The sequence below is a fragment of the Canis lupus genome, chromosome 5 (genome assembly GCF_011100685.1).
Source record: "Canis lupus familiaris isolate Mischka breed German Shepherd chromosome 5, alternate assembly UU_Cfam_GSD_1.0, whole genome shotgun sequence".
Lineage (NCBI taxonomy): Eukaryota > Metazoa > Chordata > Mammalia > Carnivora > Canidae > Canis > Canis lupus.
In genome coordinates, this window is record NC_049226.1 from 57,422,613 (window position 1) to 57,439,295 (window position 16,683).

The 16,683-nt window shown below is 51.9% G+C and overlaps 1 protein-coding gene across 10 annotated transcripts in view; it reads right to left on the reverse strand.

Annotated features, from left to right (window-relative positions):
* Positions 1-16,683, reverse strand: part of CFAP74 (cilia and flagella associated protein 74) — a 63,692-nt gene that overhangs the window by 38,866 nt on the left and 8,143 nt on the right. For 7 of the 10 annotated variants that reach the window (XR_005359790.1, XM_038537666.1, XM_038537664.1 and 4 more), the window contains exons 2-11: positions 15,640-15,725; positions 10,911-10,995; positions 10,670-10,816; positions 9,032-9,130; positions 8,261-8,368; positions 4,434-4,607; positions 3,665-3,775; positions 3,196-3,298; positions 2,219-2,376; positions 934-1,138 (exon numbers count right to left, since the gene is read on the reverse strand). Coding sequence is in view for 9 of the 10 variants with exons in the window: in XM_038537666.1 (XP_038393594.1) it covers positions 934-1,138; positions 2,219-2,376; positions 3,196-3,298; positions 3,665-3,775; positions 4,434-4,607; positions 8,261-8,368; positions 9,032-9,130; positions 10,670-10,816; positions 10,911-10,995; positions 15,640-15,706 (1,257 nt within the window). In the remaining variant the exon portion in view is untranslated. The remainder of the gene's footprint in view (positions 1-933; positions 1,139-2,218; positions 2,377-3,195; positions 3,299-3,664; positions 3,776-4,433; positions 4,608-8,260; positions 8,369-9,031; positions 9,131-10,669; positions 10,817-10,910; positions 10,996-15,639; positions 15,726-16,683) is intronic. The other 3 variants (XM_038537668.1, XM_038537662.1, XM_038537665.1) reach the window with 2 other exon arrangements.

Genomic DNA, 16,683 nt, shown 5'->3' on the forward strand with positions numbered 1-16,683 from the left:
TAAATATTTTTTTCCAACGCCCACAAAAGAATCCAAAAGATACTAATTTATGGACCTACGGGAATCTTTCTCACAGACCCTTAGTGTTGCATTATTTCTAATTTTTGCTCCTATAAATTATGCCCTGGAAAAGCCATCCATGGTTGATGCTCAGAGGACGCCTGGCTCTGGGATTGGGCTGCAGTGGAATTGGGGTGTAGCCTCCTCCAGGAGACATCAGACAGAGATGGAGGAGACATTGCTACAATCGTGTGAAAGGCTCCCAAGGAAGTAGAGCGGGTGCCAATGCAGAGAAACACAGGGCACCTCGTGTAGATGGGCAGGGAAGGCTCCCAGGGCAGGGGACAGGGGAGGAAGTAGCAGGTGTGAAGGCCCTGGGGTGTGAGCCAGGTCAGCATGTGGGTGGGGGCAGGGGGCGCAGGGGGTGGGTGTGGGGTGAGGTGCAGACTCTGCAGCCACAGGGCTGGGAAACAGGAAAACTGAAAACCACCTCAGGCCAGATCAAGGCCCCACAGACCTGGGGTGACCTGGACCTTCAGGTCTTGGGGTGCACAAGGGCAGAAGTGGACGTGCTGCACTGGGCTCTGGGGATCCTGAGTTCTCTGACCCCCACCCTCCCACCCCCACCCCGGGACAGGTAAACAGGTCACTGGCCCGGGAGCTGGAACAGAGTCTGCACTTGGTAGGGTCGATTGCACTGAATGGATTGGGGAATGCACGAGAGGGAGGACGCTGGACTCTAGGGGTCCTGAACATGTTTGGCACCAGGGTGGTAACAGGCACTGGCCTGTGGTCATCGGCCTGTCTTGGTTACCCAGGGACAGGCTGGGTGGCCTTTGTTGGATCTCAGCCAGAGGTCCCAACAGGGTCCCTGGGAGCATTGCCCGTCTGCTTCCCCTGGTGCTGCGAGTATTTGATGGGGCATTTGCTCACTCCAGGGAAGCTGGGAAGGGCCACTGCATCCCTCCCTTCACAAATGTCTGTGATGTAACTCCAGGTCTTCTCTCTCAGAGGCGCCTGGCCCATGGCTGGGGCGGGGGAAGACTGTTTCTTCTTTCTCTTCTCTTCCTCAGCCTCCTCTTTCAAGATCTGGTTGATGATCTCCTGCTTTCTGAGCTTCTGCTCCTCCTTGAAGGTGCTGTGGGAGAATACCACATGGGCCCAGAGGAAGTGAGATGCCAACTGCCTCTGGGGGCCCCAAGAGCCCCTCCCCAAGAGCCCCTTCCTCAGGAACACTGGTGCGGCCCCATGGGGCACAGGGTTGCAAGGAGCTGGTTTCCACACAAGCCCCAGGCTCCTGGGAGGCAGATGAGGCCGAGGATGGCTGCCAGGCTGGATGGAGACCCAGGACTAGAGATTCCGGCAGAGCCTGGCTGCGGCACCCCCGTAAACCTCCACCCCACAGGCGCTGAAGTTTGCTCCTGGTTTCCAGGCCAGCAGCTGGGCACTCCTGATGAGGCACAGAGCAAGGGCACAGTAGGGCTTGAGGCCATTTGCCCATTCACTCATCCCAGCTGCTCCTTTCTGACTCTTCCTAGGTGCCAGGCCTGTGCCAGACTAAGGGGCTTTTGGGGCTGCCCCTGGGAGCCCCTAGCAGGTGAGCTGAGGGCAAAGCTCCTGTGGTGACATTCAGGGCATAGTGACCCCCAGATGAGAGAGGCTGTCCCCGGTGAGAGAACCAGGAGGCCACACCTGGGAAGACTCTAACTGTGACCATGACTGGGGGTGGGGTCAGGGGCAGGACCTTGGGAAGCCCATCCTCCGGGGGACTTGGGGGTGGGAAGCAGGGCAGGGCGCAGCCTGAGGGGGCTGTGTACAGGGTCCCTGAAGGGCTGAAAGGGGGGATCTCAGGATTGCGAGGGGGTGTAGGACACTGAGGAGGCAGCACCAAGTGACTGTTTGGAGGAAATCAGAAAGTGGAGCCCAGGAGCGAGAGCCTAGGCTGCCCATAGCCATCCAGGGCAGGGCCCTTGGAGAGCCCAGAGCCAGACAGTGAGCCATGTTGGGGCCTCGGGGTGGCTCCTGAGAAATCGGGAAACCAGGCCAGGAATCCAAGTGGGGCCACCCTAGGGGTGATGGGGCCGGAAGGACCTGCTCTGAGGACTGGGGAGGCCCCAGAGGGGGAAGCCCAGAGAGGGAAGCGGCTTGGCTAACTAGGACGGACATGTCTCCCATGGCCCAGAGAGGCATCTCCCCTGGAGTGCTACATTGCACGCACCGGTTCTGGGCTTCCAGCTCCTCGCACCGGCGCTGATGGAAAAGCTGCTTGAAAGCGTCCCCACCTTGGGCCAGAATCATCTCCTTCTCGGCTTGGGCCTTCTGCTCAGCCAGGTCTGCCTTGGCCTGGCTCCATGCCTGAAATTTCCGGAGTGTTTCCTTGGGAACAGAGAACAGTGAGGTTACAGCACTGGCACACGCATGTGCACATACACCCACCCCCAGAGCTTTCTGTTGGATGGGTGACATTAAATTAGTTCTGAGATGCCTGAATAGATGTTTGCAGAGCTACCCCGTCCCTGGGCCCTGCCTACCTACCAACTGACCATCCTCAGGATCCTCAGGGGTTCCCCTAACTGACATGCTGTCTTCCGCAGCTCTGCAGGATAGGCTGCCAGCCTCGGCCCTTTGCTGTTTCTTGGCCACATTGGGCTTTCCTCCAAGAGGCCTGCTCTCTCTTGCCTCTGAGCCTTTGCAAATGCTGTTCCCCTTCATCCCCTTTCCACTTCCTAGGCCTAACTTCCACAGCCCAGGCCCCAGGCAGATGCCACTTCCCCCAGCGAGGTCCTGGGCCCCTGCACGTGGCCTCACCCAGCCCTGGTCCTCCTGGAGCCTTGTCATCACTCCTCCCATGGACAAGGCCCCCTGAGGACAGGTTTGTGCTACTTTCTTCCCTGCCAGCTAGGCATCTGGCTAGAGCCAGCACAGACCTGTGGGTGACGGATCCTTGGGGAACCTTAGTGGACCCCCAGGCAGCCACTTGTGGTGAGTCTGAGGACCCAGGATCCATCCCAAGGAGCAGGGATTCAGGACAGGGTAGGGCAGACTGAGCAGTGTGCAGGTATAGAACGGCCTGGACAGGCTCCTGGAGGATTGCACGGGGCCCTGAGGGTGTCAGGAGGCTCTCACATAGTCCCTCCTGGATTGCGATGTGCCCTGCGGGCAAAGGTCGATGACAGATTTTGAGCGGATGCCTACCCTGTTGGCAGTGATGCTGTTCTTCAGAGCCAGCACGGCGTCCATGCGCCTCTTCATGTGCTCCCGGGACTTCATCTCCTCCTCCTTCTCCTGCTCGCGAATTCTGGAGGAAGGTGGATTTTTCACCAGAAGTACCAAGGTCATACTGACATGCTAGTACAGAACTGGAAGGAGCCTGGGGGTTGGTTGTGTCCGCCAGGAAAACAAAATACATGCAAAGTGCTGTGCTGAATGTCACGAGGAAACACTGAGGCATGTTTCTCTGGACTAGAGGCTCCTGCCATTTTATGGTAGGTCCTCTTCTGAAAATAATGGGCGATCAGAGCAAAACTGAAAACAAATTTTACTATTTTTTGACAGTCAGGTGATGATTTAATAGTAAAATTGGGGAATTTCAAATAAAAACAAAGGATCCATTCTTATATTTCTCCTCCAGGGTATCAACAGGAAGAGGATCTGAATACGCTACCTTCTCAGGGAAGCCTTCAGGAACTTCACTGCGATCCTGTGATTCTTCTGGGCATCTTCCACCAGCTTCTGGTGCCTGAGCACATGATCCTTCTGGAGGCACATGGACTTCCTGCTGGTGCATGGGGCAGTGGGAACAGAAACCCGGGCCCAGTAGCTCTGGAGGGGCCACACCCACCCAGGGGAACAAGTGTCCCTAAGGCCCAGGGTGGCAGCACCTGAGTGCTTGTGCCGAGGACGAGGTCCAGGAGGGGGACTCGGGGCAGAGCTGGCACCAAGGGCAGGATGAGAACCAAGCTGGTGGGGAGGGGTGGGTGAGGACTCTGTGAGTGACCAGGGGCTTGGCTCCCACAGAAACAGCGGAGAAAGCTGGCAATGGGTTGGCTGGCATGAAGAGGGGCAAGAGTAGAGTGGACCTCGGGGAAGGATTGAGAGCTAAGGAGATGGGGACTGCACCAGGGGAGCAGGAGTGGGTGTTCATTTGCAGTGGCCGGAGCTGGGCCCTGTGGCCCTGACACCCCTGCAGAAGCTGCTCTGCCCTGCTTGGGAACCTGGCCAACTAGGAGGCTGCTGGACAGGGGCTACACCTGGGGAGTGGGGCCTAAGCCTCTGGGAGCAGCCAGAGCAGGGATGGAAAGGAAAAGTGGATGTTAAGGTCGCTAAGTAGGGGGTTGCAGGGGGACTCTGGCCAGGGGCGGGGCTCAGGCAGGACCACAGGCAGGCTGGTTACCAAGAAGCAGCAGGTCCCCTGGCAGGTCCTTGCCACCCACCTGACTCTCAGCAGCCGGTTCCGCTTGATCTTCTCTGAGGCCTCCTCCTCTTTGTGGAGCTGCTTGGCCACCTGCTCCCGGAGGTACTTCCTGCTGGTCACCTCCTCCTCTTGGGCAGACTTTCGGACATCCTCCAGCTGTCCCTCCTGGATTGCAAGGTGCCACATGGTGTTCCTTCAAATAAGAGGCACTTTTGTTGGAGACCTGGGGCCGTACCCTCTGTGGAGCGTCCACTCCCAGGTCTGTGAGGGCCTGGACATCCAGGTTTGACAAACACTACTGAAGGGCAGCTCCTCCTCCTGGGAGCCCTCTGGGCCTCAGTTGCTAGAGAGCAAGCCTCCCCCTGTACCTGCAGCACCCCTGGGCCCTGCCCTGTTCCAACCTGGGTCTCCCTTCCCGAGTGCCCACGGGCACTCACCTGCACCTGCCCCACCTGGCCTGAGCACTGATGTGCACCCTGAAATAGGCCAGGGACACAGGTAGGAGATGCTGCCTTTGAAGGGGGCTTCCTGGGATGCTTGGTGGCTCAGTTGTTGAGCGCTGGCCTTTGGCTCAGGGCGTGATCCCGGGTCCTGGAATCCAGTCCCACATCAGACCCCCCGTAGGGAGCCTGCTTCTCCCTCTGACTATATCTCTGCCTCTGTGTGTGTGTGTCACTTGTGAATAAATAAAATCTTTTTAAAAAAATGAAGGAGGCTCCTGTGGCATTGGGATGCAGTACAGACAGGGCATGGAAGGGAGGTGGGCTGGATGGGCAGCAGGAATGTTTGAGCATGGCTGATTGGTTATGGGGTCCTCAGGCCTGAAAAATATGTGGTCAGAGGGAGGTGACAATGGAAGGAAGGTCAGAGGGCCAGAGATGCTGCTGGCCTGGAGGACAGGGAGAGGGATGAGCCCAGGAAGGAGTGTGCCTCTAGGAGCCAGAAGGGACCTGAAAGCAGCTCTCCCTAGAAAGGAAGGCACCCCTGCCAACTCCTCGGCTTTAGCCCAGGGAGGTCTGTGTGGGCATTGACCTCAGGAACGTGAGATACCTGCATGCTGTCTGCAGCAGTGACAAAAGGAATGTTACTGCTCTCAGGCTGGTGCCTGAGCATGACACTCTACCTTGGAGGCTGGCTGGGAAGCGGCACAGAGCCCGCGGAGTGAGCAAAGCCCTGCCTGCCCTGCCCGTGACCACTCTGACCCCTGGTGAGATAGAAGTTTGAGTCCAAGGACACAGCAACTGTGCGATGTGGGCCACCTGTCATGAACTTCATGTTTTGCTTATCGTGTGTCTCCTATTACCACAAAAACAGAGGCTCCCTGGGCATGGCTTTTCATTTGCTGTATTCACTGATGAATCCCAAATGCTTAGAACAGTGTTTGGTATGTAGCAGGTGCTTTACTACTATTTGTTGAATGACTACGTGAGTAGCACTACTTGAGACACCAGGCCGCAAATTCAGGTGACTTGCTAGCACCCCAGTGCACATGAGACCCCCTGGAGGGTCCTCCCCCACCCACACCTGGGGCCTCCTCAGAATCCCAGACTCATGGATATTTCTGCCCAGCACGTGGTTGGAAGCAACACAGGATGGCCCGAAGGCACGTCCTCCTTGAGAGCAGAGCTCCAAGAACCTGCATCGGGTCAATCAAATCACCTGAGGGACCACCTGTGGAGGCTGCAATCTGCAGAGACCCTGCAGCACTGCAGGTGTGGCTGGTGGCCCAGAGGTCAATGGCCTGAGGCATCAAGTGGGCGAACTTCTCAGAACTGGCCCAGAGCATGAGGATATCGAGACCCCATTTGAGAGAACCCTCTCATCAATGAGGCAGACAGGCTAGCCACACAGATTTGCCCTCTCCAGGGCCGAGCTGGCCCCACTCTGCACATGCCCCTCAGGACCCAGATGGCCTTCCACTATGGCAGATGCAGTGATTCGGGCCCTCAGGAATGATCTGCATACAGGGCTTCCTTCTTCACCTGTGTCTTTGTCACTGCTGTGATTCCGAGGAGGCACAGTGGCTCAGCTCATCATGCAGCCCCATGACTTCCACACAATATCATTTCAGAGAGGACAGTGCTGAGATGGTGTAAACACCCAGATCACCACTTGCCAGGTGCCTCAAGTGCATAGTGGCTGGTTTTGCTGGGGAACTTGAGACTCAGTATGAGGTGACCAGTCTCCAAGATGACAGCCTGTGACCCTGCCTCCTGTATGCACACCCCTGAGTTTGCACCCACCTGGCCCCATGGTTGATCCAAACATGGCAGAAATAATGGTATGTCATTCTGAGATGACTCTGGGGCTTTTGCTTTGCTACTGCCCCCTCCCTCCACATTGTTCACCCTGGGGCTCAGTGCCCTGTCACAAGTAGCCCTAGGATGAGGCCCATGTTGGGTGGAACTGAGTGAGCAGAGGCTGATACCCCAGCCCAGTGAACCTTCCAATATTGCCTTGGCTGACACCTCATGGGAGACCCTGAGCCAGAACCCCTCAGCTACACTACTCCTGGGTTCCAGACCGTCTAGGATGGCTGAGGTAATAAATGCTTGTCATGTTTAACTGAGGATGCACCAGATTACCCCTACATGCGAGAACACAGGTGCATCTGGGGATCTGACAAGGCAGGAGCTCCAGGGTTTTTGCCATTCTAGTAAAGACTACTGCCCACCTGGGTGCTGGTTGGTGAGACCTGGCTCTGTGGCCAACTGTCAAGCAAGGGCTACACAAATGCCCATTGTCCTTCCTTGCTTGCTCACAGATAGATCTACCATCCTGGCCATCTTACTCTCACCCCTCTCCCCATTAGATTTTGGGGAGGGTGTTATGCTTTAGCCCACGGGACCCAGGAGATCAGACCAGCTTGTGTCTAACTCACAGGAGGGATGGGTTATACACAGATTCCTGGCCCCAAGAGTCGCCATGGGGGGGGGGGGCGGTGGGCATCTGTGGTTCTTCCAGCAGAGGGGTGGCCTGTGGCCGACGCCCTGCCCAGGTCTGTCTATGCCCTCTTGCCCCTGGGGGAGGGGGTCACCGTGCAGGGAAGCAGGACATGAGGGACATGACCCATCTGATTCCCTCCTGAAATCCCTTTTTTGCTTCAACTGGCTAGAGGCAATGCTGATGTTCACAGCCTGGTCTGGAAAATATTAAAGACAATGCAACAGTCTCTTTTCTGGGGGATGCTTTACAAAGGTTGTGAAACACTTTTTAATCTTTTTTTTTTAAGGGAGAGTGTGAGCAGGGAGGGGCTAAGGGAGGAGAATCTCAGGCAAACTCTCCAGCCTAGAACCTGGGGCGGGGCTCCACCTCCTGACCCTGAGATCAAGAGTCGGACGTTCAACTAACTGAACTGAGCCTGTCAGGCGCCCCCAAAACAATTTTTAAAATGGTGCTGGTGAGGGACACTTGGGAGGCTCAGCAGGCGAAGCATCTGCTTTCCTCTCAGGTCGTGATCTTGAGGTCCTTGGACAGAGCCCCACATTGGGTTCCCTGCTCAGTGAGGGGGTCTGCTTCTCCCTCTACCCCTCCCTCCACTCATGCGCTCTCTCTTTTTCTCTCTCAAATAAATCAATAAAATCTTTTTTAAAAATGGTGCTGGTGGTTCTTGGGAAGCACAAAGCAGGAAAGGGGAAAAGGAAAAGAAGCAGATTTCATAGTTCTTAAAAATGTAAGCACACATGGAGAAAGTGGGAAACATTTCAAAAAATGTGAAGTCTTATCCTTTCAATGATTTCATCAATGAGCTCCCTTCCAATTTCTTGGCAGTTAAAGTCAACACTCAATACTTGAGGGGCAGCATCCAGCCACCCACAGGAAGGCTGCCTGCCTTGCCTCACTCACTCGCTCTTCTGCAGCAGGGCCGTGATCTTCGACTGCATGTCTCTCTCGTTGTCTAGCTCCATGCACAGGCGTCTGGACACTGCCTGGAGGCGGCCCACGGCGGCGCTGCTGATGCACAGGGGCAGGGGGCAAAGGAGGCTGGGAGGCGGTGTCAGCCCGGCCCTGAAAGCCTCCCTGCAGCTGCCACCCCACAGGCCTTCCCGGTGATGCCCTTGAGAGAAATCTGTCTACACCAGCCAATGGGGATGGCAGTGGGTGTGACCTCCTACACCCACCTCTGGCTGCTTGGCCAGGTATAGAATTTGCTGGAGAACCTGCCCTGGTTACACCTCTGCCCACCTTCCTCATGTTTCTTCCCCTAAGCCCATTGGTATCCCTGCACTGTCCCCACAGGGTGGCCCCTCTGTTCGGGGTCTCTTGGGGTTTTGCACAACTTCACTCTCCAGAAGGTTCTTTCCTGGTTACTACAGAGAAGCTGTTTCTGTCATTTAGGTCCTGGCCTGGAGGTAATTTCTCAGGACACCTCCCTGGGCATCTGCCTCAAAGTGATTACCCCTCCTGACCTCATGGCCATCAGCTTTCTTGTCCTTGTGATCATCTGTTTGTTTCCATTTGGGGTTGTGTGTTTCCCACCCTGGAGGTCAGCTAGGCTGCTTCCTCGTGTACTCAAGGCCACAGGTGTTGGTACAGGTCATGGTTGGAGTGGGCCCGGATGCCCCTCTTTTGCATGGCACTAGTCAGCCCCCTCAGTGCCCAGTGCGCAAGACCTACGTGTTGTTGGCCTCTTTTCCCGCAGCCACCTCAGCTGCCACGCTCGCTTGTTGTTTGGTGATGGAATCTATCCTCTGGTGGCAAGCACGCAGCTCTCCTCTGAAAGTAAACCGGAATCTGAGTAAGTGGTTCTCTGGAATTCAGTCTCTCTGCATGCCTTCCCGCAGATGCCTCGATGATTACCCATCTTCAGAAAAGGACAGTGGGGCTCAGGGCAGGGTGAGGTCTAGGCCTTCACAGACTAGGTTGGTATTTCCCTCCAGCTCTCCTTGCCTAGGCTAGGTGCTGCAGTCACCTGTCCCCCTCACCCAGGCCAGGGGCTGTCCCCCTTGCCCGGGTCAGCAGCCAAAGTCACTTGTCCCCTCTCAATCAGGCCAGGAGCTGAGGACACCTGTCCCCTCTCACCCAGGCCAGGGGCCATGTCACCTGTCCCCTCTCACCCAGGCCAGGGTCTGAGGTCACATCATTTCTCCAGGGATTTCTCTCACATAAGCAAGCTGCATGATCAGGGTATTGGACATCTGTTTTCTGAAAGCCACCTGTGTGACCTCCTCCCAAATGAAAATTAACATGAACCAGCACAAATGAACGAGCTCAGGCATGTAAAGGGCACAGGCAAGAGGGCATCCAACTGTGGCACCTCATCCGTGTTCTAAAACCCACAGACCCAACAGCCAGCCAGCCAGTGTGTGGGCCTGGATTGAACCCTGATGCAGAACTCTAGCTCCTGTGATGAAAACGGCAGAATCAAACTTGCTCTAAGCTGCCCTGTGGACCTGGATGCAGCACAGGTAGGGAGAGGTCCATTTCCTTAGGGAAAATAACTTATAGCAAAAAGAAATCACGTAAATGCACGCATGTCTTCCAGAGAAAGAAACAACGGGAAAAGGTTAACGGTGGTGTAGGGGTGACAGCTATAACCGTCTTCAAAACTTCCCGACTTTTCTGTGTTTCTTCACAGACATTGGGGATCACCTATATCCCTGCCGGTGCTGACCGAGGGGCCTGTGGGACACGCAGGAAGGGCCTGTGGGGCACGTAGGGGCACCTGAGGGCAAGCCCCATACAGGGCACTGGCCAGGTCCAGGCCCAGCGGGGGCGACCAGGGCACCGGCTGCAGCTTCACCTGACCACAGCCCACAAGGCAGGAGGTCTGCCCATCCAGGACTCCAGGACCGCCTCCAGGTCTAGCTCCAGAGCCTCCAGAACAAGGGTAGCCCCGCCCACCACCTGCCCACCCCCACCACTACTCGCCACGCCCACCACCCTGCCCCCACCCACCACGCCCGCTGCTCCCCACTGACCACGCCCACCACTGCTCACCCCTCCTATTACAGCTTACTACCTAGGCCTCACCCACAGCCACGTGCCACGCCCACCACTTACCACGCCCACCATTGCTCGCTACCGCTGCTGGCCCCGCCCACCACCACTCGGCTAACTTGATTTTCTTTTTCTTTATTTATTAGAGAGAGAGAGAAAGAAAGTGAGGAAAGGGGTGAGGGAGAGGGAGAAGCAGACTCCCCACGGAGCCCAGAGCCTGGAACAGGTGGTGGGGGTTGCCAGGCCCGTGGTGGGACCGGATGCCAAGCTCATGACCTCCACTGAGGTCAGACTGAGCCCCCTGGCGCTCCTCACCTGGTTTTCTGAATGAAAAGCTCTTTCTCTTCTCGCAGCTTCTCTAGGTGGCTCCAGGTCTTCCGCAGGTGGCAGGCCTTGAGTCTATCCGGGACTGCAGGTCTCTTCTTACTTTTATCAGCATCTGTGCTCTGCTTTCTCTGTGGGCTGAATGTAGAAGGGACGCCACCTGACCTCGCTGCCCAGCTCAGCCTCTCTACAGAGGATGCCCAGGCTGGGCTTGCCCACCCGCATCATTTACCAGCAGTATCCCAAGTCAGCGCTGTTTGCAGCTTCTGGAGGAAGAAACTCAGCCTCATATTCTGGATCCTCTAGGTCCTCTCTTTCTAGAAATCGAGGCAAGAGAGAAAACAGAGCAGATATAGACATTCAAGTCTGAAGCCCTGGGATAAATCCAGAGAGCTCAAACTGACAGGCAACTATGCTGATGGCACCTTAGAACCACGGTTCTCAAAGTGTGGCCCACCCAGGGAACCCTGATGTGAGTGCCTGAAACCCTTCTAGAGTGTCTGCAACATCAAAACTATTTTCTTAATAATACTAAAACATCATTGTCTTTTTCACGCTCATTTCTTAAGTGTAGAGTTTTGCAAAAGCCACATGACCTATGAATCACAACAGACTAACTTCGATGAGATATGAGGATTCAACCATCTTCTGATAAATCAGACTCTTTCTGTTACCTATAGTAGTTTCAGTTTTGCTAATTTAAGTGAATATTAAAAATTTTCAGCTTTAATATTTAATACAGCAAATATTAAAAGATACAATTAACATAAAAGTTCTTTGGGTCTTCAATAATTTTTAAGAATGTAAAGGTTCTCTGACAGAAAAGTTTGAGAAATACTGTCTTAAAGACTTCCAGCAAAACATGGCCAATCTACACAATACCATATATTACTACTCCTTCATTAAATCTCAGTGAAAATGACTGGAAAGGAATTAAAAAAGGCATCAGTGCAAATCACAAGGAGTATAGGAAGGAGAGTGGACAAGAAAACCCTACACAATTTTAGAAGATGGAAAGGTTGGCACTGATTTACCTCAGCACATTCCACCATATCTTACCTCACCATACCTCACCTAATCTCATTCAGTTCACCTCAACTCATGTCACCTGACCTCACCTCACCACACCTTACCTCATATCACACCTCAACTGACCTCACCATACCTCATCTCATCTCACCTCACCATACCTTACCTCATATCACCATACCTTGCCTCACCTCACTATACCCCACTTAATTGTACCTCAACTCACCTCATTTCACCTTACCTCATATCACCATTCCTCACCTAACCTCAACACACCTCATCTAATATCACCTCAGTTCACCTCACTTCATCTCACTACACCTCATCTCACTATACCTTACCTCGCTTCACCTCAACAAACCACAACTCACTTCATCTCACTACACTGTACCTCATGATAGCTCACTTCACGCTATCACATCTCACCATAACTCACTTCACCATACCTCACTTCATCTCACCTCACCACACCTTACCTCACTACACCACACTTCACCTTATCTCACCACATCTCACCTCAACTCACCATTTCTCAAAAATCTCAACTCACCTCACTTCATCTCACACCTCACCTCATCTAACTTTACCTCACCTTACTCCAAAACAACTCACCTAATCTCACCTCCATTTATCTCACTTCATCTCACCACACCTTACCTCACATCACAAACCACATTACACTACACCATGCCTATTCTCACCTCAATCACCATACCACATCACTCCACACCTCACCTCACCTCACCCAACCTCACATCACCACACCTTACTTCACCTCACCATACCACAACTTACCTCATCTCACCACACTTTACCTCATCTCATCTCACCTCACCATACCTTACATGACCAAATTTCACAACACCACAAGCCACACCACACCATGTCTCATCTCACCTCACATCACCATACCATGCCACTCCACACCACACCTCATCTCACCACATCTCTCCTCATGTCACATCAACATACCACATCACTCCATACTTCATCTTACCTCACCTTACCACATCTCACCTCACTTCACATCATACCTCACCTCACCACACCTCCTCTCATTTAACCTCACTTCACCATAGCTCACCCATCTTATCCCACTATACATCACACCTCACCTCATCATACCTTACCTCACCTCAAGATACCACATGATACCTCACCTCAAACACCTCACCATCCCTCATCTCACCAAACCTCACAACCCACAAACCATACCATACCACACCACACCTCATCATACCACATTCCACGTCTCACCCTACAAAACCTCACTTCACCACACCTCACCTCTACAAAACCTCACTTCACCACACATCACCTCACCTCATCATACCTCACCTCAACATACCTCACCATACCTCACCCCACTACATCTCTCCTCACCCCACTACATCTCATCTTATCTCATTGCACCACACCTCACTTCACCACACTACACTTCACCATACCACACTTCACCTTACCTAACTCCACCTCACATAACTTCACCTCACCTCACTTCACCTAATCTCACTTCATTTTACCATACCTTCCCTCAATCACCACATTGAGCTCACATCACAGCTCATATCACCTCACTACTCCTTACCTCACTTACTAAACCTTATCACACCACAAACCAAACCATACCACACCATATCACTTCACCTCATCACACCATACCTTACCTCACCTCAATCACCATACCACATCACTCCACACCTCACTTGACTTCACCTGACCTCACCTTACCACACCTCACTTCACTACACCACACCTCATGTCCTCACACCTTACCTGACCTCACCACACCACAACTCACCTCATCTTACCCACACTTTACCTCATTTCATCTCACCTCACCACACTTCAGCTGACCAGATCTCACAATACCACAAACCACACCACATCACATCTCATCTCACCTCACATTGCCATACCATGTCACTCCATACTTCACCTCACCTCATCCCACCTCACCATGTGTCATGTCACCACACCTCACCTACCCTTATCTCACTTCACCACATCTCACCACACCTCACCATACCTCATCCATCTCACCACACCATATCTCACCGCATCATACCTCACCTTACCTCAAGACACCTCACCACATCTTACCTCACCACACCACACCTCACCTTACCATACCTCACCTCAACTCAAGACACCTCACCATACCTCACCTCACCTCGCCTCACTACAGCTTATCTCACCAAACCTTACAATACCACAAATCACAGCATATCACACCTCACCTCACCAAACCACTCTCCACATCTCACCTCACTAAACCTCACATCACCACACTTCACCTCACCTCACCACACCACATCAGACCATACCTCACCTCAACACACCGCATGATATCTCATCCCACCTCAATATTCTTTTTTTTTTTAAATTTTTTATTTATTTATGATAGTCACACAGAGAGAGAGAGAGGCAGAGACATAGGCAGAGGGAGAAGCAGGCTCCATGCACCGGGAGCCCGACGTGGGATTCGATCCCAGGTCTCCAGGATCGCGCCCTGGGCCAAAGGCAGGCGCCAAACCGCTGCGCCACCCAGGGATCCCCCACCTCAATATTCTTCACCCATATCTTACCTCACCCCATTGCATCTCACTTCACCTCACCACAGTTCACAACATCACACCATAACATACCTCACCACACCACACTTCACCATACATCTTTGTGTATGGTGAAGTATATTGCGTATGGTGAGTACATCTCACTCACTCACTTCACCTTATCTCACCACACCTCACCTCACCTCACCATATCTTACTTCACCAAATTTCACTTCAACACACCACACCATACCTCACCTCACCAACCTTACCTTACCTCACCTTACCACATCACACTACACCTCACCACACCTCACCTCACCACCTTACACCACTATAAACCACATACCACACTTCACCTCACCTCAACACACCATACTTTACCTCACCATACCTGACCTCACCACCACATCTGACCTCATTTCATGTCACCATATCTCATCTCACCTTACCACATCTTACTTCACCTCATCACACCTCATTAAACTTCGCTTCACCTCATCACACCTCATCAAACTTCACTTCACCTCATCACACCATATGTTACCTCAGCTCACATCACCATATCACGCAATACCACACCTCATCATCTCACATCACCTCACTAACCTCACCACACCTCACACCAGACCTCTGCATCACACCTTACTTTACCACACCTCACATCAGCTCACTTCACCTCACCACATCTCACCTTACCACACCATACCTCACCATGTCATAACTCATCTCACCACACCTCACCACACTTCACTTACCTCATCTCATTACACCTCACCATACCTCACCTCACCACACCACACTTCAGCCCATCTCACTTGATCACCTTATCCCTTACCATACTTCATATGATCTCATCTTGCCTCATCTCACAATATCTCACACGACTTCACCTCACATCACCATGCCTCACTATACCTACTTCAGTACTGAGAAAGAAGCCATGCTGGGGGTAGATGGAGGACCAAGGATATTAGTCCAAGTTGGATTGTCCTGCCTGGTGCCCAGCATCAGCCTACATCAAAGCACATCTTAGAAAATATTTGAGATTATCAGTGATTTTTTTTAATCTAACAGCTTTCAGGCAAAGAAAACAAAAATAGGTCATATTCAAAGGGTTGGGATAAAAATGGCATCATATTTCTCAATAGAGATGTTAGAAAATAGAAAACTATGTTCTGCCACTTTCAAGATTCTCAGCCATAATTTATCTTTCTTTCAACTAAAGACAGAAAAAAATAAGCTCCTTCTTTGAGAAAAAAATAAGCTTAAAAGATGTAGTCTTTCTTATGAAAAATAATTAAAGGAAACTATGAAGCACATCATTTATCTTCATTTTTGCTAAACACCTGTTATTTGTGAAAAGACCTTTATTACCATCTTCCGAAAGTGGGACATTGTCCAAAAGCTCCTTCTTAGGGAATAGGCTAGCATCTTCTTCCATCTTGGGAAGCAGAAATTAGCTACAAAAAAAATTATTACAGACATGCATGAATAAGATCATAGTTAAAAAAATAAATCTTGGATTTCATGAGAATTATTAATTTCTCTTATAAAAGACATTAAGAAAATGGATAAGCCACAACCTAGGAAAAATATTTTTTAAAAAGATTTTATTTATTTATTCATGAGAGACACAGAAGGAGAGGGAGATGCAGGCTCCCTGTAGGGAGCCTAATGTGGGACTGGATCTCTGGACCCCAGATCACAACCTGAGCCAAAGGCAGACGCTCAGCCACTGAACCATCCAGGTGCCCCTAGGAAAAAGTATTTGTAGCACATAAATCCGACAACAGTCTTATATCCAGAATATATAATGAGCCCCTAAATATCAACAATATAAAGTCCAACTCCAACTAAAAAAGTACAGAGGGGATTCCTGGGTGGCTCAGTGGTTTAGTGCCTGCCTTTGGCCTAGGGTGTGATCCTGGAATCCCAGGATCAAATCCCACATCAGGCTCCCTGCATGGAGTCTGCCTGTGTCTCTCTTCTGTCTCTCTCTCTCTCTCTCTCTCTCTCTATGTGTGTGTGTGTGTGTCTCATGAATAAATAAATAAAATCTTTTTAAAAAAAGGTACAGAAATTTTAGGACAGACGTGGTAAGGGAAGATACACAAATGGTCCATAAGCCTGTGAAACTGTGTGCAGCAGCATTGGTCACTGGGGAAATGTGAAGTAAAGCCAGAATGAGACACTGCCGTACACCTATTAGAATGCCTAAAATAAAAAATATAAATACTAAGTCATAACACTAAATGTTGACATAGACTTACTGTGTGACACAGAAATCCTACTCAAGATATGTGCCCAAGAGAAACAGAAATATGTCCTTAAAAGAATATTGTACACGAATGCTTTTGGCAACCTTACTCATATAGCCCCCAACTGGAAACAACCCAAGTGTCCATCTCTGGGAGATGG